Consider the following 22,528-nt stretch of genomic DNA (forward strand, 5'->3'; position numbering starts at 1 on the left):
GATAACTTAGTACAGTGTTAAATGAAACCATGACTACATTTTAATGAACACATAGGAGAAATTTACTACATATTGTAATTATTTTTATTCATCTGCAGCATAATTATGAAAACATTTTTTGTTGCAGAAATATCTGGGATGCTAGTTTAGTTGTGGAAAGAGTATTCAAGAGTGGCAACAGAGAGATCACCGCAGTAAGTGTGGTCCATTGTTGGTATGTAACCAGGTTGTTATTGATGAGTGATTGTCATGTTGCACATTTCTTGGTGTGATACACAAGATGTAGTGGTTATTCTTTTACATTTGTGTCCTTGTCCAATCCCTGGGTTAAGTCTCTGCTCTAACCCTTATTAACAGATGAGTAAATTTCTTAGCATTTCAGAGCCTGATACCACTCTGTGAAATGAGAAAAATAATATATCTCCCTCATGAGGTTTTTGTGAGGGTTAGAGTAAGTCCTACTCAATGTTGCTTAAAGCTAGTATTTAAATACTTTGTTTATATATCCAGTCATGGACCGAGTACTAATTTCTATGTACTTGCCTACATTCTAGATTACTTTGAGAAAGAATCTTATACAACTATGTATTATCATAAATTTGGATAGTAAGATTTTTTTTTTGATGTGGAATATGAATGCAATTTACTTTAAACTTATTCTTTTTTAAATGAAAAGATATCAAATATCTTTTCGATTCTGATAATTTTTTTCAGTTCACATTTCTAAGAATGGCATGTACTTATAGAATATGATTCCATTTATATGAAGTTTGAGAACAGGCTAAACTAATCTCTAGTGATAGAAGTAAAAAAAAAAAAGTAGTTGCCTGGGAGAGGGAATGAATAAGGGGGCATTAGGGAGCTTTCCTGAGTGTTGGAAATGTTTTATACTGTAATCTGGCTGTGACTGTATTAAAATGCAAAAAGTTAATAAGATACTCACTTAAGATTTGAATGTTTTACTGAATGTAAATTGTATCTCAATCAAACCAGAGTAGGAGGGGAGGGATGTGGTACCTAGCCCTTGATTCTGGTCACCAACAGTGAATTGATATAAGAAATAATTTTACTGCTTATGAAGTTAGGGTACTTCAAGATTAAAGTTTACATTTGGTTATAGATATACAGTGTATGTTTTTCATATACTAGTATATGCCTTTTCACTGTTTTAAACTTTTGAAAATTCTTTCTTACAGATTGAAAGTAGTGTTCCCGCCCAAATGCTGGAGTCAGTGCTGCTGGAACTAAAAGGCTTGCAAGAATTTCTAGACAGAAACTCCCAGTTTGCGGGAGGACCACTAGGAAATCCAAAGTAAGAATAAAAGGAATTTATTTATTTTTTTCCTTTTCTTTTTTTCTCCTGAGGTATGATTCACATATTATAAATTCATCCTTCTATAATATACAGGTCATTGGTTTTTAGTGTAGTCATAAGGGTTTGCAATCATCATCCACCACTATCTAAGATTCGAGAATATTTTCATTGTGCCAGAAAGAAACCCTATACCCATTAGTAGACACTCCCTGTCTTAGTCAGGCTGGAGTAACAAAAACCCCATGGACTGGCTTATGCAGCTGACGTTTGTTTTTCACGGTTCTTGGGCTGGAAGTCTGAGATCGGGGTGCCAGCACGTTCAGGTTCTGGTAAGGACCCACTTCCTGGTGTACAGGCAGCTGTCTTCCTGCTGTGTCCTTACATGGCAGAGAGAAAATGGGAGCAACTCTCTGGTACCTTCGTATGGGGGTACCAATCTCATCATGGGGCTCCATTTTCATGGTCTCATCTAAACCTCATTAGCTCCCAAGGCCCCACCTCCCAACACCGTTACTTTTGGGATTAGGGCTTCAGCTTAGGAATTTGGTGGGACTCCAACACCTAGTCCATATCACGCCTCCCTTCCCCTCCCCCAGTCCCTGGCAGCCACTAATCTGGCTGTCTCTGTGGATCTGCCTCAGGTAGTAGTTGCTCCTTATATTGTCCGAGGTTTCCGGGTACTGTCAGTGAGGGAGGCCGCAGCAGGCTTGCTCCATCTCCGCCCCTGCTGTCAGTTGAGGTTTTTATTTAGTAACAGTAACAACTTACGGTTTTATTATTTCAGTCTGTTGTAGGTGTTTCATGCAAAACTGTTCCGTATTTTGCCTCTTTGGGTTGCTCTTGAATCATTCTGACAGGAGTCTTTGGCAGCTTCTTTGCTTTCTAGTAGGAAAAGAGCTTCCAGTCTCATTTGGTAAAATTCCTGCCCTAGACCTGTAGTTAGCCATTTCTGCAGGGAGCCCTGGTTGCTTGTAGCAGAGAAAGGTATTGGAGACTATAGCAAGGGCTCTTCACTGCTCCTGGTCAAGCTGTATATTGTTTAATTTTTATTTTTTAATAAAACAAAATTGTTGCCCAGCCTGCGTGGCTCAGTGGTTGAGCATCAACCTATGATCCAGGAGGTCACGGTTCTATTCCCAGGCAAGGCACGTGCCCGGGTTGCAGGCTCCATCCCCAGCCAGGGGCATGCAGGAGGCAGCCGGTCAATGATTCTTTCTCATCATTGATGTTTCTGTCTTCCTCTCCCTCCCTCTCTGAAATCAATTAAAAAATATATTTTTTAAAAAACCAAACACTTTCAGTTTAAAATATCATTGAATTGCCAGTGCTGTGTCACTAATCTACAGAGGAAAAGTATTTACATTTTCTAGTTCACTTACATGAAATATTCAGAAAGGACAAGTTCATAGACACAGCGGGTAAGACGAATGGTTGCTCAGGGTAGAGGTGGGAGAAGGGGGAATGGGGATTGATGGTTAATCAGGGTGTTCTAAAATTAGATTGTGGTGATAATTGGGCAATCCTGTGAATTGTACGCTGTACATTGCTGAATTATGTGGTGTATGCATTACATCTCGATAGCGCTGTGAGAAACACAAATGCACATTGTGGAGTTTCTGTTTCAGCACTGCAGCCAAAGTGCCGCAGAGGCTCATGGGGTTCCTGCGTCCTGAGAATGGGAACACCCAGCAGATGCAGCAGGAGCTGCAGAGGAAGTTTCATGGTAAGTTACTGCTTCTGCTCACTGAAATGTACACAACCCTTGTAAAGAGTTTTATCAGTTGAGTAGAAAATAAAGATCTTGTTTGTGGCAACATATTTTTTATTAAAATATCAGTGTGATTGGGGAAAGTGGACAGTATGGATGTCACCTATTTTCATAACTTTCAGCCCATACTTTTTTCCCCTTCCTCCAGAAAACATGATACACACCCTTTTTTTTTATGAGTTTTTTAATTGTAAGATATATAAATTTACCATTTTAACCACTATTATGTGTATAATTGTGGCTTTTAATACATTCACATTGTGCAAACATCACCACTGTCCATTTGTGGTACTTTTTTCATCTTCCCAAACTGAAACTGAACCCCATGAAGCAGTAGCTCCCCACTTTACAGGGCCCCCAGCCCCTGACAATCAATCCTTTTTTTTTTTCTGGCCCTTGAATCTTACTACTCTGGGTCCCTCCTGCAAGTGGAATGATACAGTATTTATCCTTTTGTGATTGGCTTATTTCATTTAGCATAATGTCTTCAAAGTTTATTCATGTTGTTTCGCATGTCAGAATTCCCTTCTTTATTTAAAACAATAATGTTCCAATGTGTATATACCACTTTTGTTTATCCAGCCATCCTAGTGGATACTAGGATTGGTTTAACCTTTTGAGTACTGTGAACAGTCCTGCTGTGAACATGGTATACAAACGTATGTTTGAGTCCCTGCTTTCAATTCTTCTGTTAAATACCCAGATGTGGAATTGCTGGGTCATAAGGTAATTCTATGTTTAGTTTTCTGAGGCACTGACATAGTGTTCTCAATAGCAATGGCACCATTTTACATTTCCACCAGCAGGGCACCAAGGGTTCCAGTTTCTCTTCATTGCACCAGTTATTTTTCAGTTTTTAAAATAATATCCATCCTTATGGGTGTGAACTGGTATCACTGTGGTTTGATTTGATTAGTGACACTTCTTTATAGAGTTAAAAATGGGAATCAAGCCCTGGCCAGCGTGGCTCTGTTGGTCGGAGTGTTGTCCCTATACTGAAAGGTTTCAGGTCCGATTTTTCTGGTCAGGGCACATGCCTCGGTTGCAGGCTCATTCCTGGTCGGTGTGTATGGGAAGGCAAGCTGTAGCTGTCTCTCACATTGATGTCTCTCTTCCTCCCTCCCCTCTCTCTAAAATCAATAAGTATGTCCTCAGGTAAGGATTTTTTTAAAAAGTGAATCAGGTTTTTGGATGTGTTTTTATCTATTTAATAGTAATAACTAAAGAAAGTAAGGCAATTAAAAAGTTTGCATTATCATCAGTTATTCCAGATATGAATTGGAGAAATAATAAATTATTGCTTAAATTTTGCCTGAGATTTAATTTTTTTGTTATCTTGTCTTCTGTTTTTTGAGCCAATTATTATATTTGCTCATGGATACCCAGCCGTTACACCCCGAGGTACTTTCTTTCCTTCGTGCTGGCCCCTGTTTTCTGTTCACTATTTTGTCAGTTCTTTTTTCAGTACTTGAGTAAGGCCTTCAGCCTGACAGTGCACGCATTCTGCTAAGGATTTACACAAACAGGAACATTCAGGTTGCTGGTGATAATCGTGGAAATGACCACTTCGTAGAGCATTTGGTCACACCTAGAGAAAGCTGAGAAAGCCTGTACACTCACAGCCAGCCGTTTCCCTTCTAGGTGTACATCCTGGAACCGTCTACCAGGCTTTTTTCTCACAGTAAAAAATACATTTTACATTATGACCCAGGTGATTAAAAGCAAACACACGCAACTGAAACAAATTTTAGGAAAAAACTCTACCTATTTCACACTCTAAATTTTTCCCTTTTTATTACATTTCCTCTTTAAGAAAAAATTAAAACCTATATTGACTAACTGAATTGATTTTATGACTCATCAATGCTTCCTAGTCCAGGTCTAAGAAACTCATTCCTAGCAAAACCTCACTGCACTTTCCTGGAGACCTTTTCTAAAGGTATTTATTGCTATAGTTTTAGTAAGAAAACTGGAAAAAATACAAATATATGTTAGGTGGACAATGGACCTAATTGTAGCCTCTTTACACGATAGAACACTCAGCAATTAAAATAAACATGCTAGATTTGTATTTATTGCTATGGCTAGCTTGCAAAAATAGAACTGATGGAAAAAGCTATGTTGTAAATAAATTATTTAAAAGCAGCAGTGCTGTTATTGTTTATGTGCACACACACACACGCACATGTATATGATGATAGAGGATGAGAACATGAAATCAGCTTGTGCTCCTGGTGGCCTATGATGGGGGAGGAGAAGAACAACGAGGATTTCACCTTAATAGTTGTTTCTATTTGAGGTAAAGTATTGTTGTACTTGAAATAAAACAACCTATGTCGTTTGAAAAAACTTTATTAATTGTATTTGTAATTAGAGGCTCAAGTGAGTGAAAAGATTTCACTTCAGGCGATCCAGCAATTGGTCCGAAAATCATACCAAGCTCTGGCTTTGTGGAAACTTCTTTGTGAACATCAGTTCACGGTCATTGTAGGTGAACTGCAGAAGGTAGGGTGTTTTTGTTCCTGCAAGACCATACCGTTAATCCTCTGCTCGGTTTGTTTTCTTTGGAGTGAGCTTTAATCTTACACTTTGGTTTGGTGGGGATCATTTCAGAAGCATTTAGGTTATGATAAAGTTAGTATGTCATAGGAAGATTGCACTAAAGATTGAGAATGGATTCACTTTGTCAGAGCCTCTGTTTTTTTGTTTGTTTTTATATTTTTTTTTATTTCAGAGAAGAAGGGAGAGGGAGAGAGAGAGAGGGAAACATCAATGATGAGGGAGAACCAACTGTTGATTGGCTGCCTCCTGCAAGCCCTACCCTGGGCATCAAGCCCGCAACCGGGCATGTGCTCTGACCAGGAATTGAACCATGACCTCCTGGTTCATAGGTTGATGCTCAACCACTGAGCCACACCAGCCAGGCAATATCTGACATATTTTATATCAAAATAATTTTCTCTTATGCTTCAAAGTCATACCCCTCTTTCTTTTCAATAAAGTCCAAAGTGTTGTTTTGTTCGGTGCTTTTATTTCTTTTAAATACATACTTTAAAAACAAAACACCCGTATGATAATTATGAAAACTTTTCCATACCAGGTAGAATAAGTTCTGTTGGGAGGTAAAAGGAAGTCTCAGCCCTGGCCAGGTGGCTCTGCTGGTTGGAGTGTCATCCCGAAGGTCTGGGGTTTAATTCCTGTCGGGCACGTGTGAGAGGCAAATCACTAAACAATAATTTATTGTAGGAAAAATTACCTCAACAATTTGGAACTCATTTTTAAGCAGATTTGTTGAAAAGGAGATTAAACTCCAACACTAGAAAGCCTTGAATAATAGAATGCTAACTTGTTTAGGAAAAAGACGTAAGCCCGTGTTTTGATGTAGCTAATTGACCGTTTTTCCTGGTCATGACTGAAGTCAGGAGGCCTGGCTCTGGCTCTGGCTGTAGCTCTGCCGGGTTTACTTTCCTCCTTGGTAAAGTGAGCGTTTCAGACTGTGGGATCTTTCTCAGTTCTGTATGGTTCTATGATAATTTCAAAAATGTGTTTGTATAGTTTTTGTGTATTCTCTCTTTTGAATTATGAAGTCTGTTAATGTTTTGGTTAAATTATTAAATTTGATTCTGTGAGGAACTATGATATTCTTGTGTAGTGGATAGAAAAAAGGATTCTTTTTATGCTCCTAGGAATTTCAGGAGCAGTTGAAAATCACCACCTTTAAAGATCTGGTCATCCGGGACAAAGAGCTGACCGGGGCATTAATTGCTTCTCTGATCAACTGCTATATCAGAGACAACGCTGCCGTGGACGGCATCAGCTCGCACCTGCAGGACATCTGCCCCCTTCTGTACGGCACCGACGATGCAGTCTGTTCTAAGGTGGGAGGCCTGGGTACCTGTTTCAGTGCTTCCTACAGAAGAGGCTCCCCCGTGTGATGAACAGCATGCTAGAATTGGAATCAGGAACCACCTTCTTTTTTTTTTATTTATTGCTTAAAGGAACCACCTTCTTTCGCCTAATTCATACCTTTGATAGGTTTCTGAACCTCTCCTGGCCTCAGAATCCTCATCTGTGTAAGAAAGGGGTTGGAATACCTGGTTTCTTAAAGTCCATTATATTTAAGTTTTTCATAAAGAATCTTTGATGGTATTTCTAGGCCATATTTTAAAAAACGATGGTTACATATGCCCCTCCTTAGAAATTAAGGAAATTCTCTAAAACCTAAAGTTAGTCTGTAATGAATCGGAGTTAATTGGGCAATTTTTATTGATCCTTTCCTACAGGTGGAAGTAATTTAAAAAATCAGTACCGTGTGGACTGCCTGCTGACCAAATAATGTATTGACTAGACAAGAGATTTACCAGAAAAAAAGGCTATCTTGCTTAACATATTTGTCAGAGGAATTAAGAATAGCTAGGATTTTTTTGGTCAAAAACTTTTCTGCCTAAAATTAAGAAGAAGTAAGTTTATAGAGTTGTTTTTATTATTGATTATAATAAACCAGATGTAAATTTAGACATAGACTAAAACTCATGTTGACAGCATCATCTATATCAGGGGTGGGCAAAATTTTGACTCGAGGGCCACAATGGGTTCTTAAACTGGACCGGAGGGCCGGAACAAAAGCATGGATGGAGTGTTTGTGTGAACTAATATAAATTCAAAGTAAACATCATTACATAAAAGGGTACGGTCTTTTTTTTTTTAGTTTTTTTTTTTTTTTACTTTTTTTAGTTTTATTCATTTCAAACGGGCCGGATCCGGCCCGCGGGCTGTAGTTTGCCCACGGCTGATCTATATGCTTGATGTGATATCTTTTTTTTTTTTTTTTTTTTTTTTTTTTTTTTAATATTTTATTGATTTTTTTTACAGAGATGAAGGGAGAAGGACAGAGAGCTAGAAACATCGATGAGAGAGAAACATCGATCAGCTGCCTCCTGCACAGCCCCCACTAGGGATGTGCCCGCAACCAACGCACATGCCCTTGACCGGAATCGAACCCGGGACCCCCCGGTCCCCAGGCTGACGCTCCATCCACTGAGCCAAACCGGTCAGGGCTGATATCTTTTTTAAGTTCTTCTCATTTCTCCTTCAGGCAAATGAGCTTCTCCAACATTCCCGACAAGTTCAAAATAAGATTGAAAAGGAAAGAATGTTAAGGGAATCACTAAAGGAGTATCAGAAAATCAGCAATCAAGTGGACCTTCCTAATGTCTGTGCTCAGTACAGACAAGGTGAGAAACGCACTGCTCTTCCTACCTTACCTGGGACAGGTCCTGTCTTCCTTCAGCTCGTTGGCCCCGGGATGGCAGGAAGTTCGTTCCTTGTGTCTCAGTTTGTGGTGGCTGCACTGGCCCCTGAAAAAGCTATAGTTTCTTTTATATCTTCGGATATGTAACTTTCTAACATCGGTGTTTCAGTCCCTGTCCAGTTACACTACTATCTGTATAAGGTTGCTTTCTGGGTTATGTTTAATTTTAAGATGCTTAAAAGTTTTGATTAATTCTTAAAATATCACCTTCCTACTCTCTTTAAAATTTACTTAAAAAGTAAATCTAACATAAAAGTAGGAACTCTTAGCCAGGGGTATTGTTTTGAATCCCAGGATTTTTTTCACAAGAAACTAAAACTCTCTGGTTGGATCTTTTAAATACAAAGATTTTTTTCCAGTGAAGAAAATATACTTATAGCTGCCTTTTAGGAATGGTACAGCCTTATTCTTTGACAGACTCTTCAGAAATATTTTGTATGATATTGTCACGAGGGTGACTAATGTATAATAAAAACAAAATGATCTTGGTCAGCATTTTATAAGGGAGCTGAGAACAAAGCGTGTCCAGCCTAACGTGCCCGTCTTGTCCGTTTCTTCCCGTCAGTGCGCTTCTATGAAGGTGTGGTGGAGCTCTCTCTCACTGCCGCTGAGAAGAAGGACCCGCAGGGCCTCGGGCTGCACTTCTACAAGCACGGAGAGCCGGAGGAGGACCTCCTGGGGCTCCAGGCTTTCCAAGAAAGGCGCGTCTTAGTACCTGCGAACATTTGACTGATAGTATTGGGGAAACAATATTCCAACTGCCACCCTTATAAAATTCAACTATACTTTCACTTTATTCATTTAATTTATTTGTGTATTATGCTTTCACTTTAAAATGACTTCTTTTATCAGAGGTCTGAACCAGGAGTATAATTCCTTGTCTAGGGGTAAAACTTTAGTCCGGTAAAAATTCCTAGGAATTTATAAATGTTTTATTCTGTGGCTTTTCTGAGACTCTATTAGTGTCCATTTTATTTTTTATTTATTTATTTTTTTAATATATTTTATTGATTTTTTTACAGAGAGGAAGGGAGAGAGAAAGAGAGTTAGAAACATCGATGAGAGAAACATCGATCAGCTGCCTCCTGTTCATCTCCTACTGGGGATGTGCCCGCAACCCAGGTACATGCCCTTGACCGGAATTGAACCCAGGACCCTTCAGTCCGCAGGCTGACGCTCTATCCACTGAGCCAAACTGGTTTCGGCTATTTAGTGTCCATTTTAAACTAGATAACTTGCTTGGGAACAACACTGGCTTCTTCCCCAACCCCATTTCTGATTCTGAGTGAAGTATTTTATTTCGTAAAAGATGATTTTTAAATGTTCACAAATTAGTAGAGACAAAAGAAAAAAGTGTATGTCCATAAAAGAAATACATATTCTGTCTAAGACATGGTTTTTGTTAATACATTCATTTTTATGATTTTACCCTTTTATGTTTAACCAAGTGCTTCTCAAACCTATTGAAAAAGTATATGAGGCCTAGCCGGTTTGACTCAGTGGATAGAGCATCGGCCTGTGGACTGAAGGATCCTGGGTTTGATTCTGGTCAAGGGCACATGCCCAGGTTGTGGGCCCAGTGGGGAGCATGCAGGAGGCAGCCAATCAATGATTCTCTGTCATCATTGATGTTTCTGTCTCTCTGCCTCTCCTTTCCTCTCTTAATGAATAAAAATATGTTTTAAAAAAGAAAGTATATGATTTCTATTAATTTTAATTTCAAATATATACATATATTTATTCTCCAAAATAGTCTTTCAATCCTTGTGTGTACTTAAAATTAAAGAAGATCAATCAGTTACTGTGTAATTAATGGGATTGCTCCTTTTTCAGATTAAACAGTTACAAGTGCATTACCGATACCCTGCAGGAGCTGGTGAATCAGAGCAAAGCTGCTCCCCAGTCTCCCAGCGTGCCCAAGAAGCCCGGGCCTCCGGTGCTGTCCTCTGACCCCAACATGCTGAGCAACGAAGAAGCTGGGCACCACGTAAGGGACACAGCACATTTTCATTCTAAGAACACGTGTGTTTAGGCTCCTGTGTGGTAGTACTAGCCTGACCATCTTGGGAAAGGTGGTGACTCTCAGAACATGGAAGGATTCTCGATTTCTTACCAGGGGTTAAGCTCAGGGTTCATGGTGTCCAGAGCCTTGATCGTGCTAACTTTTTCTTTCTTTCTTTTAGTTTGAACAAATGCTTAAATTGTGTCAACGATCCAAAGATGAGCTCTTTAGTATTGCCCTTTATAATTGGCTAATCCAAGCTGACCTTACAGATAAGCTGCTACAGGTAAAAATGGTTTTTTATTCCAATATTATTAATTTCCCAGTGGGTAAAGTAGACCATAGCTCCGATTTTCTTGTGGGATGGGAATCACTGGATTGTGAATTAGGAGACATAACCTTTCTTTTAGCTCTACCGTTAAGTCGCTCTGACATCATACCCTAAGTCTGTGCTTCTCATTCTGTAAAATGAATACATGGCATTTCATCATTTCAAAGATGCCTTTTAGCTCAGAATCTGAACTCAGTAGCTGTGTTCTCAGGGATTATTAGGGGACTTAAAATTGGCCACTGCTGGTTTGGTTCAGTGGATAGAGCACTGATCTACGGACTGAAGGGTCCCGGGATCGATTCTGGTCAAGGGCACATGCCTGGTTGTGGGCTCGATCACCAATAGGGGGCGTGCAGGAGGCAGCCGATCAATGATTCTCTCTCATCATTGATGTTTCTATCTCTCTCTCCCGCTCCCTCTCTGAAATCAATAAAAATATATTTTAAAAAAGATTTATAATTGGATTACAGTAAATTCTTTTTATCAGCCTAAGTAACTATCATAACAACTCTTTCATGAACTGTGATAAAACAAAAATCATTTATAATGCGAAAAATTCACCCTCTCTTTTATCTGTTGTTGGATTATAATTTTGCTTATGTATCCATAAAGTAAGGAACACCTGTCGTTATCTTTAAATGTTATATTTACTACGGAAAGAGCAAGTGGGTGATGAGAAAATGTCTCATGGTTACTGTACAATTTCCAGTTCACATCCCCATTTCTGGAGCCACATCTCTCCCGAATGGCCAAAGTTGATCAAAACAAAGTCCGTTACATGGATTTGCTCTGGAGGTACTACGAGAAGAACAGGAGTTTCAGCAATGCTGCGCGTGTCCTGTCGAAGCTGGCTGACATGCACAGGTATGGCAGTAGCCTCACTGTGAAGCATGGTTGTAACCCAGCTCTGTCTAGTTACATTTAGATTTCACAGTTTAAAGAAAACTTCAATCAGGTTATACATCTATAGAATTGTATGCTTTTATTTGAATTTATCTAAAGTTTTCTCTTTACCTAAGACGTTTTCTGTTGAACTGTCTTCTAAATTCTCTAAAGTATGTCTTTGGATTCTTCCTACCAATGAGTTAATTATTATTATTCTTAATTAAAAGGACAAAAACTACTTCTTAAAGTGGTTAAATGTTTTACCAGTTCCAGACTAATTTTCTGTACTCTGACATTGAGTTAAGTTACTGAAAAGGTCCTGGGATACTGTTGCCCGGCTGTGTGGTTGAGCGTCGATCCATGAACCAGGAAGTCATGATTCTATTCCTGGTCAGGGCACACGCCTGGGTTACTGGCTTGGTCCTGAGCAGGGGGCATTCAGGAGGCAGTCGATGCCAATCAATGATTCTCTCTCATCATTGGTGTTTCTCTCCCTCTCCCTGTTATTCTGTAAAATCAATAAAAATACATATATTTAAAATCCTATTAAGAAAGCATTGGAGCGTTGGTGGTATAGTGGTGAGCATAGCTGCCTTCCAAGAAAGCATTGGGGTTTTTAATTAAATTATTATATCAGAAGACAATGTAGCCCTAACCAGTTTGGCTCAGTGGATAGAGCTTTGGCCTGGGGACTGAAAGGTCCCAGGTTTGATTCTGGTTAAGGGCATGTACCTTGGTTGCAGGCACATCCCCAGTAGGAGGTGTGCAGGAGGCAGCTGATCGAGGTTTCTCTCTCATTGATGTTTCTAACTATCTCTCTCCCTTCCTCTCTGTAAAAAAATCAATAAAATATATTTTTAAAAAAGACAATTTAATAAAATTGTGTGTATGTGTGTGAAGTAAATGTATAATTAGAGAATTTCTCAATATTTTGCAACAAAAATTAATCACTGCTTTAACAGGGAAAATATTAAAATTCAAGGAGGGGATATAGAAAAGACAAGGGAGCGAGTGGAAGGAGATGAGGTTGGAAGAGTCAGAGAAGGCTTTTGGAGGGTTTATAAAAGCATGTGATGTCTGTTCTTTGTTTTTAAGTGGTCACTCTAGCTCTATAGAAGATTAAATGTAGTCTTGGCCATGTTAAGGCAAAGAAGTGAAGACTATGAGGAGCAAAATAGGATAGATATAGATATAGATATTTTTTTAATCCTTGCCCCAGCATATGTTTATTGATTTTAGAGAGAAACAGCGATTGGTTCCCTCCTGTACGTGCCCCAACCTGGGATCCAGCCTGCAACCTGGGTATGGCCCCGACTGGAAATTGAACCCACCACCTTTTGGTGTACAGGACGATACTCCAACCACCTTACCCACCTGGCCAGGGCATAAGGGATATTCTTAATTGAATTCTAGAAGAATTCAAGTTTTACTATCCTGAACTGAAGTTTTAAAATAGGAAGTTACTTCTTCAGATACAAACATAAATATTTATTTGTTGCCTTCAGTTGTAGATCTCTCTTATTAGAAATCCTCTAATAATTCTTTTCAAGTTTCAGATTGCGTTTTATGTCCATGTGGTCTAAAATAGTACATCAGACTAATGTTGTTTGTATTTTGAAACCTTAAGAATTCACATAATAAATATCAGTGCTTTTCCCCCAGCACAGAAATTTCACTCCAGCAGCGACTAGAGTACATTGCTCGAGCCATTCTTAGTGCCAAAAGCTCCACTGCCATCTCCTCCACAGCTGCTGATGGGGAATTCCTTCATGAAATGGAAGAAAAAATGGAGGTAAGTGAGGAAGACGGTTCAGCTTTGTCCACACTGAACAGCATAGTCACATGTTACTCCCTTCTTCCCCTAGCTTGCGATAGGTCTGTAGCAGTCAGTATTATTAATTTTAGTTTCTTCTGCCTTTATTTTTCATTTATTTTCATACCAAGGTGTAAATTGTAAAAGATTTTAATGACACAGCATTTGGGTCACAGGATATTGCTATAGTTTAAACCTCTCCTCTGTGGCACTTCTAAAGGTTTCTTTCCCAACGATTCCAACATGAAGCAGATTATGTCACATTCGCCATTTATTCTGGAAGCTAAAAAGTAGGTACATGGAGTAGAGTAGGCTAAACGGCCTTAACTAAGAGACCCCAAATGTATCATGGTCCTAATACAAACGCTTTTTTCTCAGTCACAAAAATCCAGAGTGGGTTTTTCTGGTTGACAGGTAGGTGGCTTTCTTCCTGGTTGATTTTGGGATCCAAGTTCTATTCTCTGCTATTACCTGCGGCTTTACCTTTTCTTCAGTCAGAGGGAGGAAGGGAAGAAAGCATGCAGGAAGCACATTCACTCTCTTAAAAACCTTGGCTCTGACATGACATGCTTCATTTTTACTGGCGTCCTTCGCAGGGAACTGAGGCTCATGTTCAGACCACCTTGCGAGGAGGCTGAGAGGTCTGGCTACAGTTCTGGGAGAGCAGTGTGGGTGGCAGTAAAGACTGTGAAATCTTTCATGTTGAAGATTTTAGTGGAGCTGCTAGTCTGTTATGGTAGAAGTCTTCATTAATACAGTAACGTTATCACATGAAGTTAGATACTAGGAGTCATTTCTTTGAGTTCCTGTTGATTTTTCGTAGTGAAATCAATACTTCCTTTTTTCGAACCGAACTAGGTTGCTAGGATCCAACTCCAGATACAAGACACGCTACAAAGGCAGTACTCCCATCATTCTTCTGTACAGGACGCAATTTCTCAGCTGGATTCTGAGCTAATGGACATAACTAAGGTAATGAAAAAGCCAGCGAAATTCCTGTAGCAGTCAAGCAGCAGCCACCTAACACCTACACCTTCCTTGCTTCTTCTGCGTTGTGTGTTTTGTCCCATGGGGAAGGGGAACCTCCCCCCACAGGGTAAGATGAGCCCTCCTCGGCAGCATGTCCCTGGGCAGATCACTGCTGTGGTGTTTGACTTGGAGAAAGAGCCGAGTTCCTTTCCAGGCCAGTAACTGTAAAGAATCTGTCGGCGTCGAGGGGCTTGGGTAAAACGCAAGCCTGGTCTGTTATTGCCTCGCTTCTTGTCTTGAACAAGAAGCATCTTTATCTCCCCAAGCCTCTCTGTGTCTTCTAGCGGTTCTTTCCTCATTTACTCTTGGACATGGCTTCAGCACCCTTAAGCACCCTGAGATTTGCCAGTGTTTCTGCAAACCTTGTTTTAGACAACACCAATTCTAAAAGAAAAGTTGCTCTGGCTGGTTTTGCTCATTGGATAGAGTGTCGTCCTGTGGACTGAAGGGTCCTGGGTTCGATTCTGGCCAAGGGCACATGCCCGGGTTGTGGGCTTGATCCCCAGTAGGGGGCATGCAGGAGGCAGCCGATCAATGATTCTCTGTCACCATTGATGTTTCTATCTCTCTTCCTTTCCCTTCCTCTCTGAAATCAATAAAGAAATATATTAATTAAAAAGAAAAAAGTCATTATGACCTCTTCCAGCCAAGAAAAAAATGCACACGTGCTGAATCTCTTTGGATGTTCTTGCCATTCATTCACCACTTTTAACCCATAGCTATGACCAGCTATACATCATCATATTTTTTTATATACATATATATTTTATTGGTTTTTTACAGAGAGGAAGGGAGAGAGATAGAGAGTTAGAAACACCGATGAGAGAGAAACATCGATCAGCTGCCTCCTGCACATCCCCCACTGGGGATGTGCCCGCAACCCAGGTACATGCCCCTGACTGGAATCGAACCCGGGACCCTTCAGTCCGCAGGCCGACACCCCATCCACTGAGCCAAACCGGTTTCGGCCATCATCATATTTTTATTTCATATTTTAGGAACTTCAGATAAAATCTATGGTTGTTTTGAACTTTCAAGTAGTTTTTCACTATTAATTTCTGGACCCTGACCTCTGATTGGATGTATAACGTTGACATTTTCTCCTACAGCTTTATGGGGAATTTGCTGACCCGTTTAAACTTGCAGAGTGTAAACTTGCAATAATTCATTGTGCTGGTTATTCAGACCCTATATTGGTGCAGACACTTTGGCAAGATATCATAGAGAAAGGTAAGTGTGCGCTTATAGGTGCATGTAACATACATCACTTAGTGACTTGGTAGAGGGACACAGGCTGCTAGTGGCTCAGGTGGGCAGGGCTCAGGCAACTTGTATGTGCTAAACAGAGCGAGCATGGAGGGAACCTGGACATGGGGGAGGGTGGTCCTTTAGAGCAGTGGTTCTCAACCTTCCTAATGCCGCGACCCTTTAGTACAGTTCCTCATGTTGTGGTGACCCCCAATTTCATTGTTACACATTGAACATGATTAAAGCATAGTGATTAATCACAAAAACAATATGTAATTATATATGTGTTTTCCGATGGTCTTAGGCGACCCCCGTGAAAGGGTCGTTCGACCCCCAAAGGGGTCGCGATCCACAGGTTGAGAACCGCTGCCCTAGAGCATGATCCCCGTGAACATTGGGGAGGACTCTCCGAGAGTGTCATTTCAGGTTTGTGCTTCTTAGTAAGCGAGACTGGGACACTTCTCTCAGAATCTCCTCGCCACTGCCCTGGGAAGACGAGAGTATATCAGAAACTGACAGAATACAGGATCTGCTCATTATATTACGCGAATGTCAGTTCTAGGGTTTTTTATTCCTTGAAACAATCAAATAGCCAGTTTGAACACTTCACATTAAAAGTCATCTGGGTTTCTAAGGACATGTCTCTTTCAGAACTGAATGAAAGTGTGGCACTGAGCTCTTCCGATCGAATGCACGCCCTTAGTCTGAAGATTGTCCTCCTTGGCAAAATGTATGCGGGCACACCTCGCTTCTTCCCGTTAGGTGAGCAGGAACCACAGGCGCTGGCCTGGGTCTTTCTTTTCTTTCGATGGTTTTCTTCATTGACGTGGAAAAATAATTATCTTTAGAGTGAAATTGCATTTTGTTGCTGTTTAGTTGAGCAGTTTACTTCTACTTCTCCTAAAAGAAAGCCCTCCACAGAACAGCAGGGTTTGTTGGTGAATAGCTTGGTGTGGGACTTCCTTTATGGCTAGTCTCTGATTGATTCAACTCTTGTTATATTGAGGGCATATTTTTCTTTAAAATAGTGGGTAGTTGTCTTAAAAATGTAATATGCTAAATGTAATCATGATGTAGGTAGCTGTAACTGTTACGAATCATTTGTCAACCTGTCGTATTTCTTCAGCTGTTAAACAATAGAATCAACAAATTTATCCTCACCTGAGGATATTTTTTCATTGATCTTTAGAGAGAGTGGAAGGGAGGGAGAGAGATAGAGAGAAACATGGATGTGAAAGAGACACATCAATTGATTGCCTTCCACTCACACCCTAACCGAGGCCCAGGATCGAATCTGCAACCGAAGTATGTGCCCTTGACTTGGAATCAAACCCGCAACCTTTCAGTCTGGGGGCCAACTCTAATCACTGAGCGAAACCTGCCAGGGCAACCATCTCTGATTTAGTGTCCCTTAGGCATGGTAGGAAAGAAAGCCATTATAAGCATACCCTTATTTCTTGTAAGTGTAGTGCTACCTGCTCTAACATTTGATTAGAAAAAGAAAAAATAGCCCTGGCCGGTTTTGCTCAGTGGATAGAGTGTCGGCCTGCGGACTCAAGGGTCCCGGGTTCGATTCCAGTCAAGGGCATGTACCTTGGTTGCGGGCACATCCCCAGTGAGGGGTGTGCAGGAGACAGCTGGTCAATGTTTCTCTCTCATAGATGTTTCTGATTCTCTATCCCTCTCCCTTCCTCTCTGTAAAAAATCAATAAAATATATTTTAAAAAAAGAAGAAAAGAAAAAAAAAAAAAAAAATATATATATATATATATATATATATATATATATATATAGTAAGTATATGAAACTTGACAATTTTAATATTAAAAGGCCACATTCTGCACAGTTCCTCTGGAGGGTATTTCTGCTTTGACTCCGGTTTTAATTTCGGGCTCTGTAAAGTGCAGGGTGGAGGAGGCCTTCCTTTTTCTGTCCAATGGCAAACGGGCTCCACGCTGGAACAGGACTGGAGTTTTTAGAATTTTTATTCCCGTCCAAAATCTGTGGTAAATTCTAGGGGAGACACAAGCCCAGCGGCACCTTTTCAGTGACTCTTACCCATGGATACTCACATTGGTAGGTCTCAGATTTCAGGTATCATGATATGAATTTGAATGTTACTGTTATGTCTTATGATATGACAGGCAGTAAAAAGTGAAAACGGGTTAGCACATTAAAACAATCAAAGTAAATAACTTGTGAGTTGGGGGAGATGCATTTTAAAAACATATTTAATATTTCTGAAGTAGGATGCAGTAGCCTTTCTTTTCTGAAAAGCTATTAAATCGAGGCTATTTCATTAATATGTTAAAGAAATGTCAACAGTAGGTTCTCTCCAATAGGTGGATTGTGAATGGTCTCTATTTTCTTGTACCTTCCAGTATTTTCCAAATTTACTAAATGTACTTTTTTCTTAATAACTTTAAAGTGTATAATTCAGTGGTTACAGCGTATTCAGAGTTTTGTAACTGTCACCACAATTAAACTTCGATCATTTTCATCACCCTAAAAAGAAACCATGTAGCAGCTACTTCTAACTTCTTCAGCCCTAGGCAACCACTAATCTGCTTTCCATCTCTGCAGACTTGCTTATTCTAGTAAAGGTCTTACTTTTATTACAAAAATTTTTTTGAAATTTGATTTTTAAAGGATTCCCCCTTATAAACTGCTCATTTATAAATAAGGCCTACTTTAATTTTTAAAATAAATCTTGATTGTTGAAAGTAACACATATGTCCCCTTTTTCCCTCCATTGACCCCCTCCAGCTTGCCTCCACCCCCCACTGCAGGCCCTCACCACCCCATTGTCTGTGTCCATGGGCCATGCATATATGCATACACCGTCCTTGGTTGATTACCGCCTGCCTACTCACCCTTCCCTCCAAGATTCCACACTCTGTTCCATGCTTCCATGTCTCTGGGTTGGCCTACTTTTTAAAATCAAGAGTTAACAATCCTACAACAATACAAAAGTAATTATGTGACATGAAGCTTGTAATAACTAACCTTATTGTAGTAAATATTTTACATTATATATGTATTAAATCAAATGGTGGCATTGTGCACCTTAACCTCCACATGGTTATATGTCACATCTCCTAAAGCTGGGGAAAGACTTAACCATCCTGATCTGATCTTTTTTCCTCCCCAGACTTTATCGTGCAGTTCTTAGAGCAGCAAGTTTGTACTTTGAACTGGGATGTGGGTTTTGTAATACAGACAATGAATGAAATTGGAGTGCCCTTACCTCGGCTGCTGGACGTCTATGATCACTTGTTCAAGTCACGGGTAAGGAAAACATGAAGTAAAATTATTTAAAGTTCAGTAACTATAGGAGTGGCGTCTTCTGATTGCATGTGTATAAGTCTCTCATAATCTAATACATCAGAAATTTCTTCATTGGTTTAGTATGAGAAATTATCATAATTCATACTTTTAAAACCAATGAGAATGACTTTGCTATATATCATGATAAAAACTAAATATTTTTTTAATATTAACATAATAAATTCTTTACTCTTGGAATAGGCTAAACATATTACATTGAGAATCATCATGTACTTTAAAGGAAATAACTGACATGTGGGCTTGGGGTGCAGACTTTTCTTCCAGAGGGTTCTTGTCCTCGTGAAGTTTGAAGAGTAAACTCGTGGACAAAAAGGCTTCTTTAATAAAAAATGTAGAAGTTTATTGGAAGCAGATACAAACTCTATCTGGGCATGGGTGTCCCCAAAGGGGCCCTCATGGAGAGAGGCCCCCTCAGTGGGAAAAGCCTGCTCTCTCTCTCTAATGGGAAACTCAGAAAATCCCGCCTCATGTCCCTTTGTCTCCAGTTAATATATGCTGCAGTTCTTTGTTTGAATCTGACCTTTTTATTGGTCCCTTTCCTTAATTTGGGATGCCCCTGCTTTCCTCATTGGTCATTCTGCTACATGGTATTAGTTTCTTTTTTTTTTTTTTTGATTAAATCTTTATTGTTCAGATTATTACATTTGTTCCTCTTTTTTCCCCCCCCATAACTCCCCTCCTCCCAGTTCCCGCCCCACCCTCCGCCCTCACTCCCCACCCACTGTCCTCATCCATAGGTGCACGATTTTTGTCCAGTCTCTTCCCACATCTCCCACACCCCTTTCCCCCCCAAGAATAGTCAGTCCATTCCCTTTCTATGTCCCTGATTCTATTATAATCAACAGTTCATTCTGTTCATCAGATTATTTATTCACTTGATTCTTAGATTCACTTGTTGATAGATGCATATTTGTTGTTCATAATTTGTATCTTTACCTTTTTCTTCCTCTTCCTCTTCTTAAAGGATACCTTTCAGCATTTCATATAATCCTGGTTTGGTGGTGATGAACTCCTTTAGCTTTTCCTTATCTGTGAAGCTCTTTATCTGACCTTCAATTCTGAATGATAGCTTTGCTGGATAAAGTAATCTTGGTTGTAGGTTCTTGGCATTCATCACTTTGAATATTTCTTGCCACTCCCTTCTGGCCTGCAAAGTTTCTGTTGAGAAATCAGCTGACAGTCGTATGGGTATTCCCTTGTAGGTAACTGAGTTTCTTTCTCTTGCTGTTTTTAAGATTCTCTCTTTATCTTTTGCTCTTGGCATTTTAATGATGATGTGTCTTGGTGTGGTCCTCTTTGGATTCCTTTTGTTTGGGGTTCTCCGCGCTTCTTGGACCTGTAAGTCCATTTCTTTCACCAGGTGGGGGAAGTTTTCTGTCATTATTTCTTCAAATAGGTTTTCAATATCTTGCTCTCTCTCATCTTCTGGCACCCCTATAATTCTGATGTTGGTACGCTTGAAGCTGTCCCAGAGGCTCCTTACACTATCCTCGCATTTTTGGATTCTTTTTTCATTTTGCTTTTCCGGTTGGATGTTTTTTGCTTCCTCGCATTTCAAATCATTGACTTGATTCTTGCGCTCCTCTGGTCTGCTGTCGGGCGTCTGTATAATATTCGTTATTTCAGTCCGTGTATGCTTAATTTCTAGTTGGTTCCCCAATATAAGATCGAGGGTCTTATTAGTTTTCGTGTAGATCTCATTAAGTTTATCGGCAGCTTCTAAACAGTTCTTGAGAGACCTTAAAAGTGTGGTTCTGAACTCTATTTCTTCCATTGACAATTTTGTCCTGTTTCTTTGTCTCCGCATTTTGTTATGCTTCCTTGGTGCACCCCCTAGTGGTCTTTGTTCGCAGTCTTATAGATAAATCTTGATTGTTGTAGCTAATTCCAGGGAGGGTTTGACCTCCAGGCCAAGTGGCTATGAGAATCAGCTGTGTCAGCAGTGAGAGAACTTCTGTCCTCTAGGGAGGTGCTAATCTAGCCTTTGCCTGAGGCTATCTGGCAAATGCCTCTGTGCAGGGCTTGGGCAGGGCGGGTCGCACAGGATCAACAGGGTGGGCTGGAGAGAGCAGTTATGGCGGCTCTCAGTCCTGTTCCCAGGGGCTCTGCTTCTCTGAGTCCCAGCACCCGCTGCAAAGCTCGGAGAGAAAGCTGCACTCGCTCTGACCGAAGCCAGACAGTCCACTTCTCCCGTTTGAGCCTGGGTCCCTAAAGACTCGCCCGGATCTGGTGCTCAGAGTCTGCGACTCCCTCCCGATTGAAAACAACAACCGCGCCCTCCGCCGCCAGCCCGCTCCGCACACTCCGCACCTCAGAATTTGACTTCAGCACTGCGCCTCCTCTGAGTGTCCGTATGCGTTTCTCTTTCCTCCTAGTTGTAGGACTTCCACTCAGCCAGCGTTCCTGTGTTTCTGGGTGATGTCCGTTCCGTGTTTTAGTTTCACTTTTGAAGTAGTTGTTCAAAGCAGCAAACTCCGGCGTTAACCTATGCCGCCATCTTGGTTTCTCCTGGTATTAGTTTCAAAGCCCACGTGGTGCCCCCCATATTCTCTCCCCCTTATCTTGCTGGTTGGAGTTGCCTTAGATCTCCCAGCTGCTCAGGCCAGAGATACCCCTGTCTGTCTTTGGTTTATGGCTGTTTTAATTGCTCAGACCAGAACTACCCCATCTGTCCTTGGTTTATGGTTGTTTTAATTGCTTAGGCCAGAAATGTTTCCATCTGCCTGGACCCCCCTCTTCCTGTGGCTTTTCTCTGTCCTCTGTACAAGTAAAATAAGCACCCTGGCGTCTTCAAGTCTCCATCTTGTCTTCCTCTCCCATGGACCCTCCTCATTCCCTAACCCTTCCTAGTTAAGCTACCTAGCTAACCCTTTCAGCTCTATTAACTAAAATACTAGTGCTTAAAAGGCCTTCTCACTGATTAGACCAGTGATTTTCAACCTTTTTCATCTCATTGGCACACAAAACGAATTTTTTAAAATTCATCAGCACACCAAAAAATATTTTTTACCAATCTGATAATTTTTATTGGTTTATAAAAAATAATCATAGTACTTACCTACCCTTTTGCTCCAACATGACTTCTTAAAAAAAAATTTAATATGTTTTTATTGAATTTAGAGAGGAAAGGAGAGGAAGAGAGAGATAGAAACATCAATGATGAGAATCGTTGATCAGCTGCCTCTTTTATACCCCCCAGTAGGGATTGAGCCTGCAACTCAGGCATGTACCCTGACTGGGAATAGAAACATGACCTCCTGGTTCATAGATCAACGCTCAACCACCGGTGGGGTCAAAGTGACATTTTAAAAAAATCAGGTGCCTATACTTGTATATAAAGATTTCTGGTTCCAAGACTTAACCAATCAGATGCAACCTTATTATGCAACATGATCAATAAGATGAAACTCTGTTATGACCTATATAGTTATGGTTCAAGACAGGGCATGCAGACCAGATGGCTATTGTGTTGACTGTT

General features: G+C 40.4%; 1 protein-coding gene across 2 annotated transcripts in view; it reads left to right on the forward strand.

The window, feature by feature from the left end:
• Nucleotides 1–22,528, forward strand: part of NUP155 (nucleoporin 155) — a 52,238-nt gene that overhangs the window by 26,125 nt on the left and 3,585 nt on the right. For both annotated transcript variants that reach the window (XM_059694919.1, XM_059694918.1), the window contains 15 exons: nucleotides 128–194; nucleotides 1,197–1,312; nucleotides 2,941–3,038; nucleotides 5,458–5,588; nucleotides 6,770–6,961; nucleotides 8,179–8,317; nucleotides 8,960–9,095; nucleotides 10,228–10,381; nucleotides 10,578–10,682; nucleotides 11,437–11,591; nucleotides 13,275–13,404; nucleotides 14,284–14,397; nucleotides 15,564–15,684; nucleotides 16,354–16,464; nucleotides 18,854–18,990. In XM_059694919.1, coding sequence (XP_059550902.1) covers nucleotides 128–194; nucleotides 1,197–1,312; nucleotides 2,941–3,038; nucleotides 5,458–5,588; nucleotides 6,770–6,961; nucleotides 8,179–8,317; nucleotides 8,960–9,095; nucleotides 10,228–10,381; nucleotides 10,578–10,682; nucleotides 11,437–11,591; nucleotides 13,275–13,404; nucleotides 14,284–14,397; nucleotides 15,564–15,684; nucleotides 16,354–16,464; nucleotides 18,854–18,990 — 1,906 coding nt within the window. The remainder of the gene's footprint in view (nucleotides 1–127; nucleotides 195–1,196; nucleotides 1,313–2,940; nucleotides 3,039–5,457; nucleotides 5,589–6,769; nucleotides 6,962–8,178; nucleotides 8,318–8,959; nucleotides 9,096–10,227; nucleotides 10,382–10,577; nucleotides 10,683–11,436; nucleotides 11,592–13,274; nucleotides 13,405–14,283; nucleotides 14,398–15,563; nucleotides 15,685–16,353; nucleotides 16,465–18,853; nucleotides 18,991–22,528) is intronic.

This window comes from Myotis daubentonii, chromosome 4, assembly GCF_963259705.1.
Source record: "Myotis daubentonii chromosome 4, mMyoDau2.1, whole genome shotgun sequence".
Taxonomy (NCBI): domain Eukaryota; kingdom Metazoa; phylum Chordata; class Mammalia; order Chiroptera; family Vespertilionidae; genus Myotis; species Myotis daubentonii.